Raw genomic sequence first — 27791 nt, 5'->3', positions numbered from 1 at the left:
GGCAGGACCATGTATAAACCAAAAGAGATCAATGAGTCTTTCAGGGAATTTTACGAGTGCCTATACAAATCACAGCTAACGGTGGGGATGAGGGAGGGGCATCTGATAAAGTCAACAGATTTCTGTCCAAATTCGAGCTTCCAAATTTGGACCTAGAAGAACAGGATAGTCTAGATCTTCCTTTCACAGAGGAAGACATAGGGAAAGCATTGAACTCGCTGCAGACTAACAAGTCTCCAGGGGAGGATGAGTTTCTACCTAAGTTCTATAGGAATTTAAAGATTTACTGATACCCCTCTCTATATGGAGGTGGTGGACCAAGCAATGGAGACCCATAACCTCCCAGAATCTTTTTCAAAAGCAATCATTACGATGATACTTAAAAAAGACAAAGATCCGCTATTGCTATCCTCCTATAGATCTATCTCACTGTTAAATACAGATTATATATACTTGTCAAAGCCCTGGCAAATAAATTGATGAAATATTTGCCAAAATTAATAAACAAAGACCAAGCAGGCTTTGTGCAAAAGAGACAGACAGTGGACGATATTGGCAGACCTTTGAGTATAATGCATCTGGCACAAACCAGGAATGAGAGGGGTCTGGCTGTGCGCCTGGATGCAGAGAAGACATTTGATAGGCTAGAGTGGGATTTTCTATTCAAAGTACTGGAAAAATTGGGGTTAGGGCAAACTTTTACAAATTGGATAAGGGAGCTGTATTATGCACCCAAAGTTGTGACCAACGAACAAATTTCTCCAGCATTCCTCTGACAAGATCAAGTAGACAAGGATGCCTGCTGCCTCCAGCCCTGTTCATATTGGCCATGGAGCCATTCACCAGGATCCAGTCCTTAAAGGTTTTAGAGCATGCCAGGAAGAACATAAAATCAGCTTATCTGCAGATGACATACTGATATATCTGACAGATCCGGAAAACTCATTGTCCAGGCTGCATTCTACACCGGGAGATCGCTGGGTACCAGGTTAATTGGAAATAAGAGTGAAATTATGCCACTCACTAAGGGGGACTACAGCCAATGTCAGCAGAACAGCTATCTAAAGTGGCCACAAAACGGGATCAAATATCTAGGTGTTAGAATAGATAAAAACTTGAATCGGGAGAACTTAAATAGGTGGATGCCCCTGCTAATAACCTTGGTGGGCAGGGTCAATTGTATTAAAATGAATGTGTTGCCGAGGCTTCAGTACCTCTTTCAGACACTGCCCATGCCATTGCCCCAGGGATTCTTCCAAAATTTTCTCTCACAGGTAAGGTTTTGATGGAATAGAAAGGTGGCCAGGGGATCTCTATGGAAAAATTGACTTGGGATTATAGTCTGGGCAGACTAAAAATGCCAGATTTAAAGAAACACTATTGGGCAGCCTAGTCAAGAAACATCGCCTCACACTTCCTGGGCACAAATTGGTCTGCACATGTGGGTGAGAAGGTGGCAGAGGACTTTATTTATAAATGGGATGATAAATTGTAATCTGGAAAAGTTGGCAGTCCTATATTAAAACAAATCATCACTCTTTGAAATAAAATTAATCAATATTTAGGTATCAAAGTAGGGCTATCCCCAAAAACACCACTAACTCTGAATAGATTAATACCATTAATGGTAGGTAACAAGATCCCGGACACCTGGCATAAGAACAGCGTCAGGTGCATAGAGGACTGTTACGAGCAGGGTAAACTTGTGTCATTCGAACAACTTATTCCAAATTTGGAATACTGTGTGGAGTTTTGGTCACCAAATTATAGGAAGGATATAAACAAAATAGAGAGAGTGCAGAGAAGGTTCACGAGAATGTTGACAGGATGTCAGGGTTTGAGTTACAGAGAAAGGTTGAGCAGCCTGGGGCTTTTTTCTCTGGAGCGTAAAAGATTGAGGGGGGATTTGATGGAGGTGTTCAAGATTTTAAAAGGGACAGAGTCAACGTGGATAGGCTTTTTCAATTAAGAGTGCCATGGTTTGAGATTGAAGGGGGAAAATTATAAGGGGAACATGAGGGGAAATTCCTTTACGCAAAGGGTGGTTGGGATGTGGAATAAGCTTCCGGCAGAGGTGGTTGAAGCAAGTATGTTATTTACATTTAAGGAAATACTGGAATAATTACATGAGGGGAGAGGATTACAGGGGTATGGACCAGGTGCTGGTCAGTGGGACTAGGAGGGTGGGGATTTGTTCCAGCATGGACTAGTAGGGCTAAACTGGCCTGTTCTGTGCTGTATATGGTTATAAGTATGGTTTATCAAACAAGATGTTCCACTGTTACCTTCAGATAAGAACTTTTTGACAGGACAAGTTAGGACCAACACGGATTTGCCAAAATGCAGCAACATATCGTCCACGATTCGAAGGGGGAACTCACAGAAGTTCATCTCAGCAAAGTATTTCCTGCTCCAAGCGGAAGGACCCAAACTAGGCCTTCACAAATCAAGGCAGGGGTGGGAGTGAGGCTTACGAATAGTGATTGATGACCTGTGTTGAATCAGCATGACTACAACCATCAATGTGTGGTACAGGTTCACTACAATTTTCTGCACCAGCTGTATCTGACACCACAAAAATTGAACAGATCTAAATCAGAATTATCAGATCAATGTTTTAGATGTGGCATTGAGACAGGAAACTTTGTGCATGTGGCCTGGACATGTACCAAGGTGAGGCCCTTTTGGGTGGAGCTAGGTCAAGTCCTAGGAAAAAGTATGGCAAAGAATTCCCGCAGGATCCCGAGTTGTTCTTGTTGGGAAATATAATGGATGTGACACTTACAATGAAGCTGTCCAAATTCCAAATTCAATTTGTGATCGCATTGACAGTGGCCAGGAAGAGGGAAATCCGACTCCTGCCTGAGCATTGTGTGCTGGAACACGGAAATGCAAAGCTGTGTTCCCCTGTAGAAAATCACTTACAACTTAAGGAAAAAATATGATACTTACAAAAAAATTTGGAAACCATATTTAAATTTCATGGGAGCATGACTATAGGTAGGCCGTCATATTGTGCTGCCCTGCCTTACCTGCCTACCCCTCAGCCGTTTGGGGGGGGGTACAGGGGGCCCAACATATCCCGACCAGTAAAGTCTAGAAAATGAAACAGCCTGGGCTCTGACTGCCATACCGTGACAAACCCACAAAATCCTGACATATGTTTCATCCCTTTGTTGTGAATGTCTTTAGTGTCCTGTATAATTCTGATTACTTAAACGTCTAGTGTTGAATATGGGGGTTGGGGAGGAAGGGAAATAAAATGAACTTGAATCTCAAATGCTACAATCAATATGGCCTTTGTTGTAACTGCAGAGAAAACTCTAAACGACAAATATCTGTAAGCAAATGAATATCTGATAAGGCTGCAACACCATCTTATCGCAACAAATCTCAGATACATACCTAAATAACCACAATTTTTCAGTTATTAGCAACAATGAATGGAACATTTAAATGAGCATACCTGCATCGTCATGTTATCCCTTAATAATAATTTACTCCTTTGGATGCTGGGATAAGGAACAATCTTTATTTATTTACATAATATGCAGACACAAGAGTGGTAAATCTGCTCCCATTAATTCAAGAGCTGGCATGTTACTACATGACTTGATAACATCCTGGAGATCACTGCTGACTAGAAACTTCACAAGGTACAGACAATAAATATTCGATGCTGGGTATTCTATTGTGAGAAACCTACCTCCTGACATCCATGCATAACATAGAATAATAGAAAACCTATAGCACAATACTAGCCCTTCGGCTGACAAAGTTGTGCCGAAACCATGACTGGGCTTACCCATATAGCCCTCTATTTTTCTAAGCTCTGGGTACCTATCCAAAAGTCTCTTAAACGACTCAATCGTATCTGCCTCCACCACCATTACTGGCAGCCCATTCCACGCAGTCACCACTCTTTCCTTTTTTTAAAAAAGAATTACCCCTGACATCTCTGTACCTAAACCCCAGAACCTTAAACCTGTGTCCTCTTGTGGCAACCACTTCATCCCTGGGAAAAAGCCTCTGACTATCCAAACTTTCAATGCCTCTCATCATCTTACACACCACTATCAGGTCACCTCTCATCCTCCATCGCTCCAGTGAAAAAAGGCTGAGTTCACTCAACCTGTTTTCATAAGGCATACTCCCTAATCCAGGTTACGTCCTTGTAAATGTCCTCTGCACCTTTTCTATGGCTTCCACATCTTTCCAGTAGTGAGGCGACCAGAACTGAGCAGAATACTCCAAGTAAGGTCTGACCAGGGTCCTATGTAGCTGCTGCAACATTACCTCTCAGCTCCTAAATTCAATTCCATGATTAATGAAGGCCAATACATCATATGCCTTAACCACAGAGTCAACCTGTGCAGCTGCTTTGAGCGTGATCCCTCTGATCCTCCACACTGCCAAGTCTCTTATCTATATTCTCCCATCATATTTGACCTACCAAAATGAACCTCTGTGGCAGCACACATCCTCATGGCAAACCAGCCCCGCTTGTATCGCCACGTGGCGGGGAAGCCATGGGGAAATGGCGTCATCAGAGGTTTCTCTCTGACTCCAGCATCCCTTCTAGCGCGCACCCTGGGCAGCGATTATGACGTCACAATGCACCAGGTTACTGAGCTCATGCTGCCCTTATAGGGGCGTGCACACTACCGAAGTGGTGACCCCGACGAGCCCAGACGTTTTTCTGCACTCAAAACACCATGGATTCAGCAGAGGTTATCAGTGTCTCCATCAAGCTTCCGCCCTTTTGGACCCACCAACCGAGAACGTGGTTCGGGCAGACGGAAGCACAATTTCAACTCTGCAACATCTCCTCAGATGCCACGATGTTCTATCATGTCGTGTGCGCTCTGGACCAAGATACGGCAGCGAGGATGGACAACATCATCCACCACCCTTCGGCTACGGACAAGTACACCGTCCTCAAAGACCTGCTGCTTGGAACTTTCGGTCTTCCAGCAACGGGCTTCCAGGCTCTTTCACCTCGAGGGGATTGGGGACTGTAGTTTGTCGGCGCTGATGGACGAAATGCTGGCCCTGGCGGATGACCACAAGCCTTGTTTTCTCTTCCGCCAGATATTCCTGGAACAGATGCCAGAGGACATCCAGCTGCTCCTCACAGGTGAAGACTTCTCAAACCCGAGGAGAGCAGCAGCCCGTGCAGATACCCTCTGGCGCACGAAGAGGGAGAATGAAGTCAGCCAATGGATCGCCCGTTTTGGAGTCCCGGTGCACATCACTAGCGACAGAGGGGCGCAGTTCACGTCTGCCCTGTGGAGTCAGATGGTGAAGCTCCTGGGGGTGAAGCTCCACCACCCCACAGCACACCACCCGCACTCCAACGGGTTGGTGGAGAGGTTCCATAGGCACCTGAAGGCATCGCTTATAGCCAGGCTCTCTGGACCAGACTGGGCGGACAAACTACCCTGCGTCCTCCTCGGGATTAGGACGGCACCCAAGGAGGACCTGCAGGCTTCAGCAGCAAAGATGGTCTATGGCGCACTGCTTTCCCTGCCAGGTGTGTTTTCAGCCCAGACCTTGACACCACGGCCACCGACAAAAACCTGCTGGTGGACCTATGCAGGCGACGCCTCCTTAGCTCCCCCACCCCTGGCATGCCATGGCACCCGACCGTTTCATCTCCCCAAAGAGCTCGACTCGGCCCAGTTCGTTTTCATGCAGAGGGGACCACAAGGAGCACCGCTACAGTGACTGTAAGAGGGGCCATACAAAGTCTTGCACCAGTCTGGCAGACCGCCTGAAGGCGGCCCATCTGGACTTATCACAGCCGGTGCAGACAGCCGTGCCTAAGCACCAGGGCCGACCGCCAAAGCGACAGGACGCGTAGCCGGTTCTGAGGGGGCGGGGTTGTGTGGTGGCGCACATCCTCATGGCGAACCGGCCCCACTTGTATTGCCACGTGGCAGGGAAGCCATGGGGAAATGAGGTTACTCTCTGATCCAGCATCCCTTCTAGCGCTCACCCTGGGCAGCGATTATGATGTCACAATGCACCAGGTGATTGAGCTCATGCTGCCCTTATAGGGCCATGCTGAACATGAATAAAAAGTCGTTAACGACCCTCAACATGGTGGCTGTGTTTCTCCCACTGCTCACACCGTCACACTTATTGAGTTGAATTTCATCTGCCACTTCTCAGCCCAGTTTTGCATCCTATCAATGTCCCACTGTAACATTTGACAGCCCTCCTCATGATCAATTCGGGATGATCAAAAAAGCCAGTCTTACTAGCATCTCCCAGCTCCCTAAAATTGAATAGATAAAAAAAAGAATGAACCAGTTGAACCACCAGCTCTGGACTACGTTTATGCGTCGTTCTATATTCAAAGGTAACATGAAATAATGAACGATACTGACTAAATCTCAACTGTACCACCGTCCTCTCGTATTCCAACCTCACCTCGTCAGAGGGCTCTGCCCTCCACTCTCTCCACAACAATCCGAACCTCACCATCAAACCTGCAGACAATACTTCTGACTAAATCTGTGATTACCATAGATGTATTGACACAGTGATGAAGTTCCATGTTTTTCTGAAGTATTTGTTGTAAATAGACATAATACATCTGTGGTTGCTCATTGGTCATCTAGATCAGTGGTTCTCCACCTTTTTCTTTCCACTCACATACCACTTTAAGTATTCCCTATGCCATAGATGCTCTGTGATTAGTAAGGGATTGCTAAGGTGGTATGTGGGTGGAAAGAAAAAGATTGAAAAACCACTGTTTTAATCGTACCTAATTGACTCGTTATCTGTACGGTTTCGTAACTCCAAAGGAAATGGGCCAAAGACCATTTTTCTCAAGCAAAATATTTCAGTAACAATTGGATCTAGTGATCTCAACCTTCCCTTCCCACTCACATAACAATCCCTTACTAATCACAGAGCACCGATGGCATAGGGAATACTTAAAGTGGTATGTGAGTGGAAAGAAAAAGATTGAGAACCACTGTTCTAGATGATGAAGCTGTTCCCTTTTGAGTTTTTTGGAGGTAGGAATTTGGTGAGTGAGGATCTTTTACTCCTGATCATCATACAGTGTCAATTTCATAAGTGCATTTATCAGATCTGGCAGAGAATGGCATTAGCAACAGCCGAGGGACTGTGGTGCTTCGATGGTTTATAATAACTCTAATTCAAGCTCACAAAGATCTCTTCATTAGCTTCAATCTCTTATGAGTTATTCAGGTATCCAAGGCCGAGATTCAAGCTTCACTCAAGAAACCAGAGTCCATCACTGCACTGCCAAAGGTGATGTCCTTCAGTTAATAATGATCTCAATGATCTGATGAAAATGACTCCAAAAGATTATGCCAGTTCTTTTCATGCTTTGGCTAACATTTAATACTCAACAATCATCACTGGCATGCCTAACTTCCACATGATCCACATTAAGAAGTACTTTGAGATACCCTGAGACTTTGAATGGCACTGCATAAACATTTAAGAAAAAGAAAAAATAAGCTGGAGGAACTCAGTGGGTCAAGCAGCAATGAGCAGAGGTGGGAGGGGTGGAACCAATTATTGACATATCTGGTTGAAACGATTTGTCCAGAATCTGCAGTCCCCTGTGTCAGCATAAATGCTAGTTCTCTTCTGAATTTCAAGTTGCTAGAAGAAAAGTAAAATAGTCTATTATGCACCACACCCTAACCGCTATCACAGCTTGAGCTTCCATGGCACAATATACAACAATTTTAAGTACAGATGTGATGAGTCTTTAGTTATCAACAAAAGATGTACTTATCTCTAATTACTTACTGACTTGTGTAAAAACTATTCACCAAAGCATCAGACAAGATGTTTCATACCACAATGAGAATACACAAATAAATCTGTGGCTACTGAGTGAATAAGATCAAACCAGCCAAGTATCATTGGGTTCTTCTGCCAGAGCTGATAGCAAAATGCGCACTATGGTGGAGCAGAGATTTTGTTTTTAATATTCCCTCTAGGATTCAGCAAAAAGAAAACTCAGCCACTTTTCCTCCACCATTTCACAACTGCTGTAAACATGGAAACCCCACGAGGGAGGTTATGCACTACATCATGTTTTAAAAAAAAAATCTGACTGCATATGTACGAGTCAGATGTGATGTGAGAAGAAAAGTTTGGCTTGAATTTGAAACAAAAATGTGTGCAAAACTGGATAGATTGCCTGAAGCTTTAACTTAGGACTGTTGGCAGGGAAATCCAAATTGCTGCCCCTCCCCTGTCAGTCAAACTCCAAGATCGGACTGTTTGCATCTCACCAATGTGTTAGATGAAAGCTGTACGCATCAATCTGGCAGATACACCTGCACTATTATGTTGTTATTGTGGACCAGTGTATCTATGAAGTGATCAAAATATTATTAATTTGTTCTGATTTGAAACTTTCCTTTGATGGGTGTTGGTCCTCCGACACTAACACACAACCCGCAGCACGCGGCTTGACTTGGGCACACTGCATCGAAACTTTACGGCGTGTTACCACACTAAACTGTGGTCATGTGGGCTTATCTCATAAAATACCAAATAACTGTAATTCTCACACCGGATAGCTACAACCAGCCCAAAAGAAATAATTGCTATTATTGCCACTGCAGTGTTGGCTATGTGCTGAATGTTTACAATCTTCAAGAACACAGCCCCCTCCCTAACTTGAAATTGTCTTTTTTCCATCAAAAAACTGATCTTTCACATCTCCAGTTTTACATCTTCACCAACAAATGAAAACATGGTATTTATGACCACTGCTCATGATGTGAATAGAAGTTTTAATAAGAGGTTGATGGGTGAAAATTTAGCTGGATGAAATAAATATGTAAGCAGGCCCTAAAATTTTGAGGATTTCTTCTCTTATTGCTATAAAGTATCATTTAAGGACACAATACTTCCAAGTGGAAGCTATTTACTGGGATATAGAAGGGTACCTTACAAAGAACTCAGAATTTTGAAGAACTCACTACACCTGTGAATTGAAAAGTTTATCATTCAAAGGCAACCCAATGTTTCAGATCTTTTGAAATTCTTGTGATGTCTCAGATAAAAATGGAAAATGCTGAAGATAAAGAGAGGGAGAGAGAGAGAGAGAGAGAGAGAGAGAGAGAGAAAGAAGTGTTAAATAGTTTGATTGAAACATCTTTTAGCCTCTTCAGTTCCAAAGTCAAAAGTTTGAGCTAGCTAAACTCTCCTCATAACTACATTCTATATTTTGTTTTCCCCTTTTCTCCCCCAGCTCTGACAGAGTTTTGGACCTGAACCATTATTTGCTTCTCCTTACACAGATACTGCCTGGACTGTTGAGTGTTTCTGCAGCTTTTTTTATTTGCACTGCAAGGTCTTATATATAGAAAATCAAAATGACATCAAATGCATTTCATGAAGAACAGAATAAACTAATAACTCTCAAAGCTAACATATTCTTGGGTTTGTTGTTGAGTTGTTCAGATTTTAAGATCAACCTCTGGAAAAGTAGCTGAGCTGAATGGAATGTACTGGGGCCAATCCAGCATCCGTGAGGTAAGAGCCAAGATTCCCTGGGGAAAATGGTAGTCATCTCTGATTTAAAAAAAACTTTGCAAAAAATTGGATGTGGAGTGGATTCTTGGACTCCTGCTCCCACCTGTTGACTCTCAGATGGGGCAAACAATGCCAGGTAAAATGTACACAATAGCCAGCAGTAGTTGTGTTGATTTGCACATTCAGGGAGGGAAGAGAAGTGGGAATTTGAGGAAACCTCTGAATATTTTAAACATGAAAGACAGGGAGTGGTCAGGTATGTTTAGAGGAATATTGTCAGGGCTGGAGAATTTTAATCATGAGGACAGATTAGCTACTCTGGAATTATTCCCTTTGAAACTGAAGAGATGTATGAAATTGGAGGGTGCAGATATGTTGAAGAGGCAGTCCATCCTTCCTTTAAATTAATAACCAAAGATTTAAGGTTATTGATAAAAGCATTAAAAAGCTTAGGGGAAAAGAATCAACCAAAGCGTGGTGGTGGTTTGAAAGATTTAATCTGGATGTAGAAATCTTCATTACATTAGGAAAAACAGATAGGATTGTGATATGCCAGGGGCCAAGGACGGGGACCAACAACTTGAAAGTTGGATTCATTCTGGTCTTCTTAGACACAATGGTCAAAATGGCCTCCTCCTATGGCATTTAGTTCTTTGATGTTGTGATCATGATGAATTCTGTCTCAGTGGAGCAAGAGAGGAAGGAAAAATGAATTTGTGCATTTCTACACAGCAACTGGGATCGTGGCGACAAATGCAATGGGTTCAGCAAATGTTTGAAATAAAAATAATTTCTTGTAACAACAAATACACATGCTGTAAGTGTGTAGATTTGGAATTTGCTCACCTCTTAAAACATTTGAGTGACAGGATAACTAAGTATTTTGAGAGTTTGCTTATGTATGTATAAGCACACAGAGTATGCGGTTCTCAAATTAAAACCCCATGAAATTCAAACAGGACGAATCTGAATTAAGGAATACAAGCCCTTGAGTTCAAAGCTGGATGATTCCCAAATTATGAAACCCCATGCTCAATTTTGTTTGTGCATAGTTCCTGGTGTAGAACTAAGGGCACTCACTTCTAACTACTTTAAAAAAAATTGATCAACACTTTTGAAAAAGAGCTACAAGACAAATTGATTCCAAGTGATCATTATATAAAAAGACATAAATATTTTCCTGAACTTAAAGTAACACTATATATTATTCCTCCTTTTAAATCAGTTTCTAAAATATTAATAAAGTTGTCTAAGAATTCTGCATTTTCTATGGGTAATTACATGAATCACAGTTTTGACATAAAAAGTGGAATTTGCAGAATTCTTTTATTAAGTGGTGTTATCTTTGCTATTTATCCCATGTATTATGAAGTTATACTCACCAATGCTTTACTACCCTTTGAAATATACAGTAACAGCTCAGCTCTCCCGCATGTGCTTTATGCAACAGATGGTCGTGAATCTCATGTTGGCCCTGCGCTGTCCCCTTCATCAGATTGCTCCTTCCGTGCCATCTCTCATCTGGCCCAGGCACTCCATCAACACCCTCCCATCACTGGGGCAGCCATTCCTTCGGGGCACTGATTACTAAAGTGTGCCAGGTGTTGAAATTCCAGACCACCACTCTGACTGTATCTTACGAGGGATGATTATAGGCGAGATAGGAAGCTGATACATCCCAACAGACCTGCCAGATTTTTGTTCACTCAGGGTATTGATGAATATGCAACCACTGAAGTCAACAAATAAATGAGCTGTGATCTTATTCACTGGCAGAACAGACTTAGGATATTGAATTACTACTCTCTCCTGTTCCTATTTGCCACGTGACTCAGAAAACGGGATTTTTACTGCTGTAAACAATGCTCAGGAACAAACTGAATATTCTGTAAAAATGCTGTCATTGAATGCATCTAATTACTTACACAAGAAATTGTTAAAATTCTGCAAATGAAAATGCTTAGACATAAAATTCTGACAAGTATTTATTATTTATGAATATATAGTTTAAAATGTTTAAAATTTTGAAGATATGCTTTGGACTTGGATGCCAAATGTTTGCCGCTCCCCATGATCCCAAGAGATTTTTGTTCTGGTGAGATCATGGGTTGAATCTCTGTTCAAACTCACCACAGCATTCAAGTTTGGCATGAAGAGAACTATTCATTAAATTGAATTTAAGAAGAGGATTGGATTTCAGGGAGATAGGTCCAACATAAAACTGATCGGCTGATGGAATTTTTAAAAGGAAGAGAAGTAATTAGTCTTGTAGCTCAAATGTTTCCTTTCAGTATTGTAGTTTCACTTTAATACATGGCCAATTTATTAGTTAATGGAAACATCATAATCAGGAACAGGTAGGATGTTTAAGCCACAAAGCACCAAGCAGAAATGATTCACACAAACACAATAGCTTGATAAATAGATTTGTGGGATTGACAGGTGAGCTGGAGGTTTCTCTTGGCTGTGGTGTCCAGATCTGGGGGTGATTCCCAAAATAACAAGTTATCTGCTCAGCAATGACACAAAAATTTACTCACTTGAATAAAAAAGTTAAGACTAGAAACATCTTGCCTGTAGGGCTGTGGAGCCTTGTACACTGAATATGTTTAATAAAGAGATCAAGTGACTGCGAATTAAGAAATATCGTTGAGGAAAGTGGTGCTGAGGTAAACTATCAGTAATAATCTTGTTGAATGCTGTAGCAAGCATAAGGGGCAAAATGATTTACTCTTGCATCTAGTAATAAACCTTTCATTCCCAGATTATTCTCCCATGTCCTGAGATACTGTGGAAAAACTTTACTTTGCGTGCTATCCAGGCAAGTCAACCTCTATGCAGTACAGCAAGTAGCACAAGATTAAAAACATGGTGTTACACTAAAATTAAAGTGCAGGGTATGGTGCCATAGTGAACAACAATGTAGTGTATGCTATTAAAGAGAAAAAGTACAGTTCAACAGGATAAGGCATTATTCTGAAGACGTCCATTCAAGAATCTGATAAAAGTGAGGAAGAAACTGTCCTTGAATCTAGAAATGCACGATTTCAAACACATGTAACTTCTGCCCAAAGGGAGGAGGTGTGATGGGGTATGTCCTTTAATACATGAGGCAACAGAAAGAAGATTTTGGTTTAAGTTTATTCGCAACAAGTGAGAAGAGTTTGTTTGCAAACAGACTAACAGTCAAATCAAACAACTCTTGACAAATTATATTTTCCAAGCTCGCAACCCAAATTCCCCGTCCTCGTGTTTGAACTAGTCATAAGTACTTTCAGACAATTTGACCTCAATAAAAGATATTGGAGCCAAGAACATTTGTGTCTTCGCCCATAGTGACTTTCAACCCAGGCCTAATGATCAGGAGTCAATTCTTGGCCAATGTTTAGCACCAAGATACAACTGCAGCAGTTAAAATTATGTTGGTACTCTGATTGAACTTCTGAACTTCTGACCTTGTGCCTTAATCTAACAGTCGCTGGGGGAGCTACTTGAGAGCCCATTTATTCTAACCCCTGGAGTAGAAGCCTTAATATGACTTGACCTGATGCCTTTGAATGGCATGCATTTTCCACAGCTGCTTATTGACTCGGTAAGAACCTGGAGTCTTTGAGAAGTGGCACTAAAACTTGAGCATAAAATAGATGGACAAAATTAAAGGTTGTCTGACAAAGTAATGTTAATAATGGATTATTTATTTCCACAAATTTCAGAAATGTTATTAAAAACATTCAGAAACTTATGCATGGAACAAAAATTTATGCTAAACCGCTCTACATGTCTTCAGTAATATTGGAAGAAACTGTAGGCCAGCTGTAATTGGTCATATGCTCCATGCTGTCAACTGAAAGGCTGCACACACAGTTAGACCGCTGAAAGAGACCAAATGCTAGTATAGGGTTAGGTCTTATATTACTCTTTTCAGCTATGAATTCCTCACTTACTGAAAGATATGCAACTTGCATATACAAAATAATTTGCAATATCCCGTGAGAGATAAAATGCAACCCTTTTAAGAAATATGCAAAATCATATGATTAATTAAGTTGCATGACTTCATCATGAAAAAGTCTTGTGAATTACCACCTCTTGTCTACCAGTCCACTGGTGTACTACCAGTCAACCATCTCGAGTATATGTTGATCTTTATCAAAACCTTTTCCAGATAATCCTGTGGACACACAGGAATGGTCTTATAGACACTTCCAGACCTAGGTTGATGATTTACATGGCTCTGTTTATGATCCTGACATCGAATGGCCAGGTCTTCCACATCATCCTCAGCTTTTGCCTGGTCAATAGGCAAATACTTTAGTTACCGACTGCATGTGGAGTTCTATCAGAAGCTCGCTTTGCAGTTCCTTCCCCATCACTTGCCTGCATCTCCATTTTACGTAGCCTTGGCATCTCTTTAGACTGTTTCTAAATCAAATTGGGTTGTGTTCTGTAGCTCTGCTGTGACAATAGTATTATCCTGGCCTGCAGAGGAGAAATTTTGTTTTCTACATTCATCATTATTTCATCGCAGTATAGTCTTGACTAGATGTTTTCCAAAGCATTCTGCTTAGACGCTTCATATTCCGTCTCATAAGACAGCTTACCTCTTCATTCTTGATGATACCATGGAGGGAATAGTCATTGGTCCGAGCAAGGATTGTGATCAGTAACAGGTAGAAATGGTCTTCTAAATTAAGAATTGCCACAATTGCCTGCACCTCTTTCACTGAGCACACATTTTCTTCCATTTTGTTCAGCAATCATGATGTGCTGGCAACTGGCTCCTCATGTCTGTGACACAGCTATAAATTCCTTACTTACAAGGAAGTTTTAGCATATGGTTAGTATCGTTGGCACCAAACAGGATTCATCACTGAGGTTCGTCTTGCACAGATCTTCTTCCCTCTAGCATGTTTCCTCTTTCTTTAATAGGTTGAGTGAATGCGCTCAGTAGCTGGTCCACCAACTTACTATACAGCATTCAACCCAAGAATGTACAAATTGTAGTGACCCCAATAGATTTTGTTCAAAAGAATATGGACTATTAATCATCTCTCCTAATCTCCGATTGTGCATTCCGAAAGCCAGAATTCTCTGATGGTATGTGTATCTGATTGTTTATTGCCTCTTTCCAACACTTTCATCCTCATCCTCTGCTTCAATTATGTTATTTGCCCTCAAATAAAATCTCCATATTTGTTGAACAACCAATATTTCTAATGGAACCAATCTGGGATGGGAGCATTCAGTTGTGAAGTGTATCTTTTTACCAGCACCATATTTAGCAGGCATTGCCTTTCCCCCTGGTGCCTCAGACTGTACCTCAGACCACTGCAATCCACTGTCAGCTGCTCTGACCCATCCCACCAACACTCACATGTAATCACTCAACACCTTTGATGTCTTCATCACTTTTGATGGCTGTGATTCTTTCTCATATCATCCCATCACCAGTGTAAAATACAAAAACTCTACTGGTTCTTAACTTCTGTCAAAGTTCGTTTAATATAATAGAAAATAGATATGGGTGAAAGCTAATCAGCCCTCTGAGCCTGAACCATCATTCATCTTCAGTGCCCCACATCCAACTCCCTTTTGAATATATCTAACCAACTGGCCTCAACAAATTTCTGTGGGGGGGGGGGGGAGAGGAGGAGTTTCATACTTTCACAACTCTCTGAGTGAAGAGGTTTCTCCTTATCCCAGCCTTAAATGACTTATCCCTTCGACTTCTTCAGGTCTTTCCCAACATTTTTTCTGCAATTAACCTGTCAAGTCCTGTCAGAAAGGTTCAATGAGAGCCCCTCTCATTCTTCTAAATTCCAGTGAGTACAACCCTAATCTATCAAGTCTTCCTTCATCCATCAGTGCAGCCATCCCAGGAACCTTTGCTGCACCCTTCAACAGCAAGAATGTTGTTCCTCAGATTAGGTGTGGCCTCTCCAAGACCCTGTATAACTGCAGTAAGACTTTCCTGCTTCCTAATTTATCACTAATATTCAAAACCAACTCTGTGACAATGTGAAGAATGCATATACATAGGGCATGCCCATGTTATCAATAGGAAACATTAAAATAAAAGTGAATTTTCAAGAATTAAGCAAAAATTTAAAGCAGGAAAACATAATCCAGAGAGGAGAGATGATGCTTATTTTGCAGGTTTAACCTTCAAATGTCGGACTCTTATAGAGCAACTTTACTGCATTGTACCAATCCTGTTAATCTGCTCATAATATTGAATGGATCCATGATTCACAATTGGCAGTAACAGTTACACTGAAACTCAGTCTGCTCTCATCACTCAAGATTTGCCACACAACTGTCACTATATATAGGGCCAAGAGAATCCAATCATCCAGTTCAGGGTAAATTTCTAAAATATTTCCGAGACAAGGCATGGTGATGAATTCACTGAGTTTTATGCTGCAGGTTGGCTTCCACTGAGCTGGCGTACAGCAACTCTTCACGTACAGTTGGTTCCAAGTCATTAAGTCTGAAATTTCATTTCTAGCCACTGTTTCTCTCCACACTCCCTGGAGAAGTTTAATACAGACCAGTTAGTGAAAGACCAACCTGCTATCTCTGTGGGTGGCCTGAACCACTCAGCTTGCCAGAAGACAAAATGGCAGCCTCTGCTGGCAATTGTTGGAATATACACAGTGGTAATTGTGAACCCTTCAAAGATTGGAGTGCTCTGCTGTCTGTTCTGCATGTAAATTAGCATTTTTTAAAAAATAAGAGTACTTTTTTTTATATATGAGAACTGACAGCTGGGCAATTTCTAGAAAAGAACTATCTGTCAAAATGTATTCTGGAACTTGAACTCCTATTTCGGATGTAATGAGAACCAATGCAGAAATGGAGGAATTACTGGAACCCACTATCATATATCAACAGAAGCCCTGGAGGAAGAGAGCAATCTTCCTTTCATGTTCAGTATTGGAACACCTTCCACTTCAAGAATTTGGTGCTCAGCACAGTGGTGGTTACCTTTATCTCATGCCAACAAGATATTTCAAGCCCCGAAGCATGCTTGTTAATGCCCTAACATACCATTAAGGCACAAAAAATTGCACAGAGGGAAGCTATTCATTCATCGTTCACACTTGCTTCTAATAGAGCAGCCCAACCATCCCTTCCCTTTCACCATTAGTTTGTAATTATTTTCACGGTGCATATTCAATTCCCCTTCACTGTTTCCTTTGTCCTGCCATGTAGTGCCAGATCAAAACCAGTTGTTTGAATTTTCCACTGATCTTGCTGAATGAATTTGCCAAATTTAACAGCAAACTAGGCACAATCTTGTGCTGTTCAACACTTATCACCAATAGATCCCTGAGTCTTAATTAATTCAAAGTTAGGTCCTAGAGATGAAAGACCATGGTTCAATGGAATGCCTGCTGCCAAATTAAGGGCAGAAAGACATTTGATGTCACTAAATATCTAGCTGAAGCTTTATTCCTAAAATTACTAACTGGGGGCTCATCAAACTCCAGTTTGCTTGGGAATGTTCATTGTCTTGTGTTGCTTGAATCTATATCAAACCATATGCCATGATTGTGTCAAATTGTCAAACAGTGCAAGATTGTATTTAGCTTCCTGTTAAATTTGGCAAATACATTCAGTACAGTCAATGGAAATTTTTAAAAATTGCCTTGATCTGGCACTGCATGTAAAGACGATGGAAATAGTGAAAAGGAATTGAATCTATACAGTGAAAATAATTACAGACTGATGGGGTTAGGATCAGAGTTCTAACATTGGTCCATAATGAAGATGATGGGGCTACCAGAGCTGCATTGGTGGAAGCGCTGCCGCTGGTGCGGACCCGAGGGGAGCAAGGGAGTGGAGATGCAGCGCTCTCACAGGGTCCAGCCTCCCAGTCGACAAATTTGATAGAAATGTTAATAACGCACAATGTTTTCAGGTGCTTTCGGAAATGTGCAAACATTATGCCAGAAAGGGAATCTAATCAAAACAAAATGGCATGAAAATATTGAAGGCATTATATTTTCAGTGAACTTAACTTCTAGACAAGAATGAAAATTATCTGGATGGCCCAAATTTTTTGTTGGGGAAAAGGCAATATGTTCATGTTCCTCATTAGTTAATATAACATGATCTGGGAACTTCTGGGAACTTGTGAGATTCAAAGAGGACTTGACTGAAAAGGTTGATGGAAACTTAACAGATGCAGCCTGAACACTCTTAATCTTGTGGCAAAATATAAGAATTACACCATGGTTAGCATCTAAGAAGATTTGGCATGTCGCAGATACTCTATCAAACTTCTACAAGGTGCACTGTGGAAAGCATACTGACTGGTTGCATCACCGCCTGGTTTAAGAATTTGAGTGCCCAGAACACAAAAGTTGCTGAAGTTGGCAAACATAGCTAGGTCCATCACAGGTTCTGACCTCCCATTCACCGCAGACATCTATGTAAGGCAAATCCTCGAGAAGGCAGCAAATATCATAAAGAATCCTCATCACCCTGGTCACAACTTCTCTCTGCTACCTTCAGGCATAAGGTAGACTGAAGACCAGGATTTCTAGGTTCCAGAACTGTTCCCTTCTAGGTATCAGCCCCTTGAACCGCCTCTAATGACCTTAATCAGGGAGTCATCTGACCTCACAAAAGGACTATCTGCACTGTTGAAACTGCACCTTTTTTCTTGAACAATGGAATTTATGAATATTTAGAATCATAGAGCACTACAGGTCAGAAAACAGGCCCTTCAGCCCTTCTTGTCTGTGCCAAACTATTATTCTGCCTAGTCCCACTGACCCACACTCATTCCATATCTGTCCATCCCCCTCCCATCCATGTAAGCGTCCAAATTTTTCTTAAATGTTAAAATCGAGCCCACATTCACACTTCAGTTGTCAGCTCATTCCACAGTCCCACCACTCTGAGTGAAGAAATTCTCCCAAATCTTCTCCTAAATATCTCCCCTTTCACCCTGAATCCATGTCCTCTGGTTTGTATACTACCTGACCTCAGTGGAATTATCCATCTTTTGATTTTATCTCTTTTTATTTATTCTATTGAAGTTTGTTTTCTTAATGTATCTATTCATTTGCAGCAGTAAGAATTTCAGTGCGTACAAACACTAAATAATATGTATCACAATACACTCATTATCTTTGTCATCTTATTTCCCCTATTTTTCCATCATAGGTACTTTTGCATGTTCCGTAAAGAATTGCCACCTTACCTAAAAATTGTAAATGAAATAATTAAACATTGAAATACATAAATTATAACGAGAACCTATTGAATGGAAATGGGAAGGCAGATCAACAGAACTCAAGATGAAAAATGTTAAAATAAAATAAATGCACATTCCATGCAGAACAGTTGTAGTGGTTTAATTTGTGCATCAGTTCCTAAAATTGGATGTCTCCTGGAAAAGAAGTACCACTCAACATCCAGTTGCTTTTCCACAGACATGTGGTATCTCAAGCATCCTTCTCTCTCAACCACTTAACAATAAATCCCAGAGCAGCATATCAAAAATTCTGAGCTTAGATCACCTCCCTTTCACTATACCCTACCAGCTCTGCAAAGTCTGGCGTGCTGTTTAAAAATGTGGAAGGAAATTATCTGCAAAATGTAAGCTTGTTATTGTATTTTCTAACTGTTTTTTCAAACTACCCTGTATGCGTGCACTGTGAGTTCTCCTCCACTCGCACTGTGAGGTTAACCTGATGGCTGTTATAAACAACCCCAACTGACTTTTCTGATCAGGAACCTCACACCTAAAGCACATTAAGCTTGCGCTATATATATTTGCCTTCCACTTCGATCTTGAGCATACATGGATTCATTATTCAGAGCTTCAAGAATGGGAGAACGACAGAAGTCAATGTCTATTTGAGCACAAAGAACAGCTTGGTGTTGACTTGTTTGTCCTCAGCCTGCCACACCCACAGATAGAGTTCTCCAGGTAGTTAATGTGGTTACCCCAAAGTGACAAGCCCTTTATGCAAAGAGCAATGCTTCTTAATTTTGCAGAACTCACACGCATGTCAAATCAAAGCATCTTAACTTTGATCTGTCGGCTCAGCAATTCTGAAACCATATTTCACTATCTTGTAAACATCTTACTCAGGAAATCTCTCCCCTCCCAAAACATACTATCTTTAAAAGTAGGCTGAGGTCCCACCCTTGGTAGCACTAGTGAATGGTACAGATGAGGTTCCAGTTTCCATCGATTATTCAACGAGTTGAGCAGCAATGACAAGAGGTGCACTCAAAATGGACCTAATGCTTGCAATGTGAGGCAAAGAGCCAGAGCCCACAGGCTTTATTTCTGGCCTGTGCCCCTTTACTGAAAAGGATTCCAAGTGGGCTAATAGATCAGCTATGATGCCAAGCTGCCCTTGTGCACAGTTGATGAGATGCCAGAGGGAGTCCATCACAGCAGTCTCCTGAGAATGGCACTCACGATAAAGAGAGAGGGTTGCAGCAGCTGCATCTTTACAGAGATAAGGCTAATTACAAGGATCATCTTTATGAATCTGAAGAATAGGATAGTAAACAAAAAAGGTCAGTTGTGTACACCTTGAACTCTATTTAGTTCAGATAACGGTATTGAATATAGAAGTGGAGAAAAGAGCATATTTTAAAACTTTGATGTGTTAAGATTAACAACTGCTAACTGTTTTCAAAGAGAGCGGTGCTCTTCAGAAAATTTCAAACTTACCAGTTAAACAGCAAGAATGATCAGAGAGCACCTACATTCAATGTGGTATGCACAAAACAGATAAGATCAAAACTTTGCTGGGATCAACCTTTGCTTTGGTTATAGCTATGTTGATCTCATGCTCAGAAGAGGTCTGTACATACTTTGAAATGCACTTCCTTTAAAATTGTCATAGCTTCCAAGAAAGATAGCTGAATGAAGCACAACAATCTTGTTGATGCACTGGCCTGTGGCGAAAAGATTTTTTAAAAATCACTGTTTGGAGGGTAGGTGGAGGTAGTAGAAAGTTTTGGGGACAGAGTAGTCAAAGGAGACATCAGTGAACATCCAAAATATATGGGGAATGGAGGGGAGGGCCATGTCCGCAAGAGAGACATGCATGAGCCAACAAACAGGGAAGGGTTGCACGAACCTGCAGAATGTTGGCCAGTGGGGTTGTTATGAAGAGTGGGATGAGCAAGCATGCAAAGGAGGGAAGTGGATGTGAGGGTAGACAGGACCTCCATTCCTGAGGAAATATCTGTAGGTGGAAAATATTCTCCTCTCACTGCCTATGGGTAAGCAGCACAGAATGTGAGCTGATCCTCCCAGTACCCTCTGAGGGGCACCATATGCCAACAGAGGTTTTTGTACTCAATTATGTCAAATCATTTTTCTGTTTCCTTCAAGTTGTTTTAAAACTGTACTTTATATTAAAACATCACATCCTTTCAGTGACAACTCTTTAATTAAACAGCATTAATTGATTGAAAACTACTCCTTATTTAAAAATATCACATTAAAATTCATAATGTAGAAGTTCATCATTGTGGAAGTCAGACTGTAACTCAAGCAGCTGATTATATTGACTGCTTTTGGTAGCAGTGTTGAAGATCTGTATATTGGTCCTCTTGCATTTGTTTCAGCTTTGAAAATGCCATCTCTCAACTGACGTGTAACATTGCCTGGAACTATCCACCTCAGAGATAAAACTGTAGCAAGCCTGGTCTAATTATAGAATGGGAAAAAATGGTGGCGCTATCAGAACTGCTGTAATGGCAGTGCTGCCATTGGTGCAAACCTGGGAGAGCAGGGAGCAGATACAGTGGTGCTCCATAGGTTCTGATACTCACAGCGACATAGAGGCTTTAAAAAGCCTGTTAAAGAGCTGACGGTGTTTTTTTTTAAATCCTGAAACCACGGAGGTCTGTGCCCAAGATGGTGGTGTCTGAGCTGGACAACATAAAAGGAGGGGAAGCAGCAGGCCAGTGCAGGGCACCAGAAACAGGGAGAATACCTTCCGTAGAGAAGAAACATGGGAAATGACTCTACAGGGAAGGTGACCAAGGCAGCGGACCACCAAAGGGCTCAGTGGCTGAAGGACCCACATAGGCCGCAGGCTGCCGGAGACTGGCTCATGGGAACCAGATATTGGAACAAGGATTTGAGAAGATGCTGAGGGCAAGAAGGGCTCCCAAAGGGCCTCAGACATTGAAGGCTTCCTGACTGTAACTTGAACCTGGAGCTCAGTTGCCAATGGTTTGAACAAGAGTCTGTGCGGCTGGAGGTGAATCCACAGGCACTTACTGTTTCTGAAGGGACTCTTTTTTGCCTCTGTTTCTGCTATTATTTGGGGCGCTGGGAAATGCTTGGTGTCTCATTGTTTGCTTTACAGCAGACATAAGTTGAAGTACATTATGTACACATTTTTATGTTTTATTATGTTACAATAAAAGGAACCTAGAACCTTGTATAGCACAGGATGAGATGATTTAGGTAGATGATCTACTCATCACAATCCTTATTCTGCTAGGTTATTGATTCAACTGATCCAGTCCAGTTACTGGTAATGCAGATTGCTATAAAGATAACGAATACAAGCAATGGTGTTGAAGGTCAGTTAAGATGGTTGGAACTTCTCTTATAAATGCCAATCATTAATCATTAATATTGGGTGATACTTTCAGCTTTAGTCTTGAGCTAGCATGTGACTGTTCATGATGTGAGAATTGTGAAAGATTATCACTCTAGTATATTTAGTGACAACTCTCAAATTTGAGGACTATCAAGGAATACAACTGGATATAGATCATTTATGGATATGGGCAGAAAAATGGCTATTTGAGTTTAATTGGGACAAGTGTGAGGTGTTGTATTTTGGGAGGTCAAATCTATGCAGTTATTGGCATGGTTCTTAAAAGCATTGATGTACAGAGGGATCTGGGGTCTACTTACTTGTTATGCAACAAACCACCCAATGCACGAATCCAGCTGATTAATCTTCATTGCAATCCCTCTATATTAAGTATATTTTAAGACACCGGACCTGTACACAATATCTCTGAACCAATTTCACCAGTACTCTACATAATTTAAAAAAATGTTTAATTGGAAGTAAATCATATTTTCAGGCAGGTATGATATAATAAAGAGGTTAAAGCTGTTTGTGATGCAACCATACCAGTAAGAAGTTGTCATAACTACACTGCTTATATAAAAAAACATTTTTTTAATTCTTGGAAATATCTCTTTTATTCTTATTCTCAAATCTTCTTGTGATTAAGACCAGCCTTCTGATTGTCTACCTGTCTACATCTTCAGTGACACTCAACCAATACATCTCGCAAAATTGGTAATTTTTCTACCAAAATAGATGACCTCACAATGTTCTACGTTGCAATCCATCTGCTACATCAATGTCCATTCATTTAACTGGTTCACGTTCCTCGCTCATGCATCTCTGCATCATCTCCAGAACCCTCACAGCTTTGCATCAAAAGTTAACCATGCACTGTTTGAAAAGAATGGCAAGATCTCTTGGTTGAACAACATTAGTGAGCCAGTCAAGAATTTGAAACATTCTATCCATGGCTATATTTTGGTGCTCATCTACAAATTAAGAAAATTCAAGTTTGAGTGGGACTTGAACTCGCTGTCATTGGACTACTATCCAGAGAATGCCCAAAGTCTCTCTTAAATAAGATTTGTTGCATAAAAAAATACCATCCTCTCTGGCAGTCAGCTCCACTTTGCTTGATTTTGTTTAGGCACAGGAGGGAAATGGTTGCACACATGAAATATAATGATGGTAATATATCTCTGCTTTTCAATATCACTCTTTGGGTATCCATTATCTTATTATAGGTCTAAGTACATTTATTTTGAGAGATGAAGTGGCTACAATCAGATAAACCAAGTGAGCAAGTTATAATTAATTAAAGAGAACTCTTTCAAATCAGAACACACATACTGGACTCAACTTAATTTCTCTATTCCCTTTTGATAAATTATTGTTAACATACAACTCAACAAAGCACCAAAAAATAATCTTTGACGATAAATCTGCTTCAAGGTGGCAGCTAATCATTACTTCCTGAAGGGCAATTAGAGATCCTGTAAATAAACATTCACAACGTAAACACTCCAACTTTAAAAAAAGAGGTGTGACATGTCCTAACAAATGCAAGGAAGGACACCGTGGGCTAGAAGGCAAATGTTACAAACAAGCAGGGATTCCAAAAGACAAAAACTAAGAGATATGTAAAACTGCAATGACAGAACTAACATGGTAGTGGTTACCACAGAAAGTCCAACTGCTGAAGAAGTGCACACCTACTGATGTTTATCCCATGCTTTTGACAGGCTTGGTTCAATTCACTGATAGCAAAAATGTGTTTACTGACTTAAAATATATTCAGAGAGGACACCGATGCACACCAAGTTCATAAGAAATAAACACTCAGGACTGAGAGCTGAGTAGTGATATTGTTGGCACAGTTTAATAAAAAAAATCCCCAATTCATCATCAATGCCTCGCATGCACCATCTAAATATTACTAGAGACAACTGCACTGAAGCATGATCAGGTCAGTTGTCTCAAGTAGTGCATGGTGGGAAAATTGAGGAGGGATGGGGAGAGAAGGGCAAAGGATAGAGGGTCAAGAAAGAAGTCTTAATACCCAGCCACCAACCAAATATCTGTTTACCACTTGGCCTTGGTCATATATCATGGTTGGTTTATTTGGAAACGATAATCATAACGGATAGCACCAAAACAAGCACTTCAATCCAGTCTATGATAGCAACATAAACTCTCATGTATAAACTTTCATCATATCAAGTTTAATTCTGGTTTGAATCAGTAAATCCCTTGCCAATGCATAATTCGTTGGAGGCCAATGCTTGAGGTTCTAGTAATTTTCACTGCTACGTCCATCTTTTCAATTTTATTTCTGAAAAGGCCACTCGCTCTCTTTATAAGGTTGGCCACTGGTTCAATCTTCTTCTCCCGTTACATTAGATAGAAAGAGAAAAAAGGGCAAAAGATATTGAAGAGATCAGTATTATTATGGACAAATGGCCTGCATGATTTCCAAAAGAATGGCAAGAGAAGCTGATGAGGCATCCAGTTGTAAGTTTTAGAAGAATGATCATACCAGCACACAGTGGGGACAAAGGGATTGGGAGGGAGTGATTGCGGACAGAGAGTATCACTGATCTCAACTTACAGAGCTGAAGTCTGCAAAACCCAAAGAAGAGTCTTTAGAAGTTTTACTTGAGGAAGAAGGCGTGGTGAAGGGATCTTTACCGCTGAATGGGTCACCGAGCCCCTTTTTACTTTGAAACTGGTCACCATCATCAGCGCCAAAGGGCTGGAAAGGATCGAGGGACTTGACAGAGTCGGCCGAGCCAGGCCTGTTTACAGGGGTACTTTTACCTGGAAAGTTTAGAAAGAAAAGCATTATTTCCCACCAGGAGGCAAGTCAGCCTTTAACCTTTCACCAAAGGCGCTCAGTTATAGTCATTTTAATCTTTTGAAATTTGTTATATTTCTGACAAGTCAAGAGTTTTGCTAGGTTCTTGAGGATAAGTAATTCTACAGCCATTTCTGTGCTGGATGAAGTGCAGTAACTGACATTGCAGCATTGAGGCAGAACTGCAAAACTCCTTGTTTGCTGTGCTCCAATCTCAAGGACATTTCTTTCTCCAGCCTGCTTCCACGCACCTTTGGGTCACTGACCCTGAACACCAGTAATGGAGGTTCTGAAATGGCTGTTCCCAATGATGCAGTTGGAGGATATCAGAAACAAACTGAAGACATTTACATGTAAATAAGCCAAAAGCTGAAAACAGGTCATGGTGTTCTTTAGTAAAATGATGGTCAAGAGGTTTATCTGCCTTTCAGAAAATAGAATCACAGGAAGAGTTATTCTTTATTCAGACATACCTGGAAAAATTGCTGTTTCAACTGAGTTTGAATTGTGAGAACCTGGAAGCAAGGTTTACATTTTCAGATATAAATGGCATGACACTATTTTGAAGACAGCCATATCGTCTGATTTTTATTTGCCAAATAGAATAACAAAAATTACAAAAGCTATGATTGAATGGCCACAATGTACTTTCACCACACTGTTGCTGAGAGCACGAGTGACCAGCCGACTCTTATCCACCAATGCATCATGTCCAGCTGTATATTATTGGTCAAATCATTCTGGATGTACTCCCAAGTTAATGAGGTCAGATTTAACAGGATGGGCATGGATTCTTTCACAATTAAACATAATAGGTTTTCACAAACCTAACCCAAATAAAAATACAGTTTAGTAATATTAGGTATCAGTGAGAACTAAAAGGTTGTGGGAGGGGCAATTTCCATCTGTTTTACTATTACCCTGCCCTTTAAAGGATATGAATTCCATCTTTTAAGAGCCAAGGTAAACATTACCCAGACAATTCAATTTAAGGATTAAAAGCAGAGAGTATTCAAATCAGTCAATGCTTGGAATTAAAATGTACAGCATGAAAATAATCACATTTTTCTTAGACAAAGGAACTTTGGTAAGGTTTCATCAGGATAGCAGCACCATTTACAAATTCACTGACGTTACTACAGTAGAGAGTTATATAAAAAGGGGCAATGAATCAGCATACAGGAGGAAAAATTAAAACTTGGCTGAATGGTGTACTAACCTCACACTCATTGCCATGAAAACCAAGCAGCTGACTGTGGATTTTAAGAAGGGAAAACCAGAGGTGTACGATCCAGTGATCATTGAGGGATCAGAAGTGGAGAGAGTGAACAAATTTAAATTCTTGCGAGTCACTATCTCGGAGGACAATTCCTGGACCCAACACACTAATGGCATCGTGAAGAAAGCACGTCACCGCCTCTACTTCCTCAGGAGTTTGCGTAGGTTTGGTATGACATCAAAAACCTTGGCAAACCTCAACAGATGTGTAGTGGTAAGTATGCTGCCCAGCTGCATCATGGCCTGGTATGGGGCACCAATATCTCTGAGCAGAAAGCCCTGAAAAAGGTAGTGGACACAGCCCAGTACATCACAGGCAAACCTCTCCCACCATCAAGAAAATCTACATGGAACGCTGCTGTCGGAGAGTAGTAGAAATCATCAAGGATCCACACCATCCAGGATATGCTCTGTTCAAGCTGCTGCTTTCAGGAAAGAGGTATAGGTGCCGCAAGGCTTGTTCGACCACGTTCAGCAACAGTTGCTACCCCTTCACCATCAGACTCCTAAACAACAAACCCAATCAGAAACTCATTTAAGGACACTCATTTGCACATTATTTGTTACTGAATATTTATATTTCTCTGTATTGCAGTCAGTTTGCTTAAATTTCTTTCTTTATTTACATTTCTCACTTTTGGAGAAGTATCTTTTCCTTTTTCTGAATATTTTATTTATGATTTTCCAAACAAACTCAGTTACGAACATTATCAGTGCCAGCATTGACTACAGTTTACAATTGTCAATTTTATACAGTTTTCTGCAGAGTTCAAACTCCTTTCATCTCCCTCCCTCCCCACCCCCCCACCCCCCCCACATTTAACGCTTAACCCTTAACTAACCACAATTGCACACAACATTCAAGACACTCACAACAAAGGCATAAGACATATATCAAGGTTTTATGGGTTTGTCACGACACGGTGGCCAGTGCTCAGGCTGTTTTCTTCTCTTGACTTTTCCTGGTTGGGATGGGACGGGCCCTCTCCCTCCCAACGAGTGAAGGATAGACGGGGAAGGTAGGGCGGCGAGGCACAATGGTCCACTTAATAATCATGCTCCTATGGAATTTAAGTATGGTTGCCAAATTTTCAAAAAAGTGTTTTACTTTTATTCTTAAGTTGTAAGTGATTTTCTCCAGGGGAACACAGCTTTGCATTTCTGTGTTCCAGTGAATAATGATCAGGCAGGAGTCAGATTTCCAAGTAACCACTTTGTACTTCCTGGCCACTGCCAATGAGATAATTATGAATTGGATTTGATATTTGGACAGATTCATTGAAAGTCATGTCCATTATACTTCCCAACAGGAACAACTCTGGATCCTGTGGGAATTCTTTATCTATAATTTTTTTCTAGGACTTGGCCAGAAGGGTTCACCTTGGTACATCCCAGGTTGCGTGCTCAAAGGTTCCTGTCTCAATGTTACATCTAAAGCATTGGTCTGACAATTCTGGTTTAGATCTGTTCAATTTTTGCGGCATCACGTACAGTTGGTGTAGAAAGTTGTATTGTACCAGCCTGTACCGCGCATT

The 27791-nt window shown here is 41.0% G+C and overlaps 1 protein-coding gene and 1 long non-coding RNA gene across 7 annotated transcripts in view; one reads left to right on the top strand and one right to left on the bottom strand.

Moving 5' to 3' along the window:
* eps15l1a (epidermal growth factor receptor pathway substrate 15-like 1a) overlaps nt 1–27791 on the bottom strand; it is a 375808-nt gene that overhangs the window by 11606 nt on the left and 336411 nt on the right. For 3 of the 6 annotated variants that reach the window (XM_069928475.1, XM_069928474.1, XM_069928476.1), the window contains one exon: nt 24733–24941. The exons of 2 other annotated variants lie outside the window; for them this stretch is intronic. In XM_069928475.1, the coding sequence (XP_069784576.1) occupies nt 24733–24941 (209 nt within the window). Of the gene's footprint in view, nt 1–24732; nt 24942–26197; nt 26763–27791 lie in introns of those variants that run through there. One more of the 6 variants, XM_069928478.1, reaches the window with a different exon arrangement.
* Nucleotides 4677–12218, top strand: LOC138758902 (uncharacterized). The gene is made up of 3 exons (XR_011354530.1): nt 4677–6364; nt 9461–9540; nt 10953–12218. It is a non-coding gene; the product is annotated as an uncharacterized lncRNA (long non-coding RNA).

This window comes from Narcine bancroftii, chromosome 3, assembly GCF_036971445.1.
Source record: "Narcine bancroftii isolate sNarBan1 chromosome 3, sNarBan1.hap1, whole genome shotgun sequence".
Lineage (NCBI taxonomy): Eukaryota > Metazoa > Chordata > Chondrichthyes > Torpediniformes > Narcinidae > Narcine > Narcine bancroftii.
The sequence above is the reverse complement of the archived record's forward strand: the minus strand, read 5'-3'. Positions and strand labels throughout refer to the sequence as shown.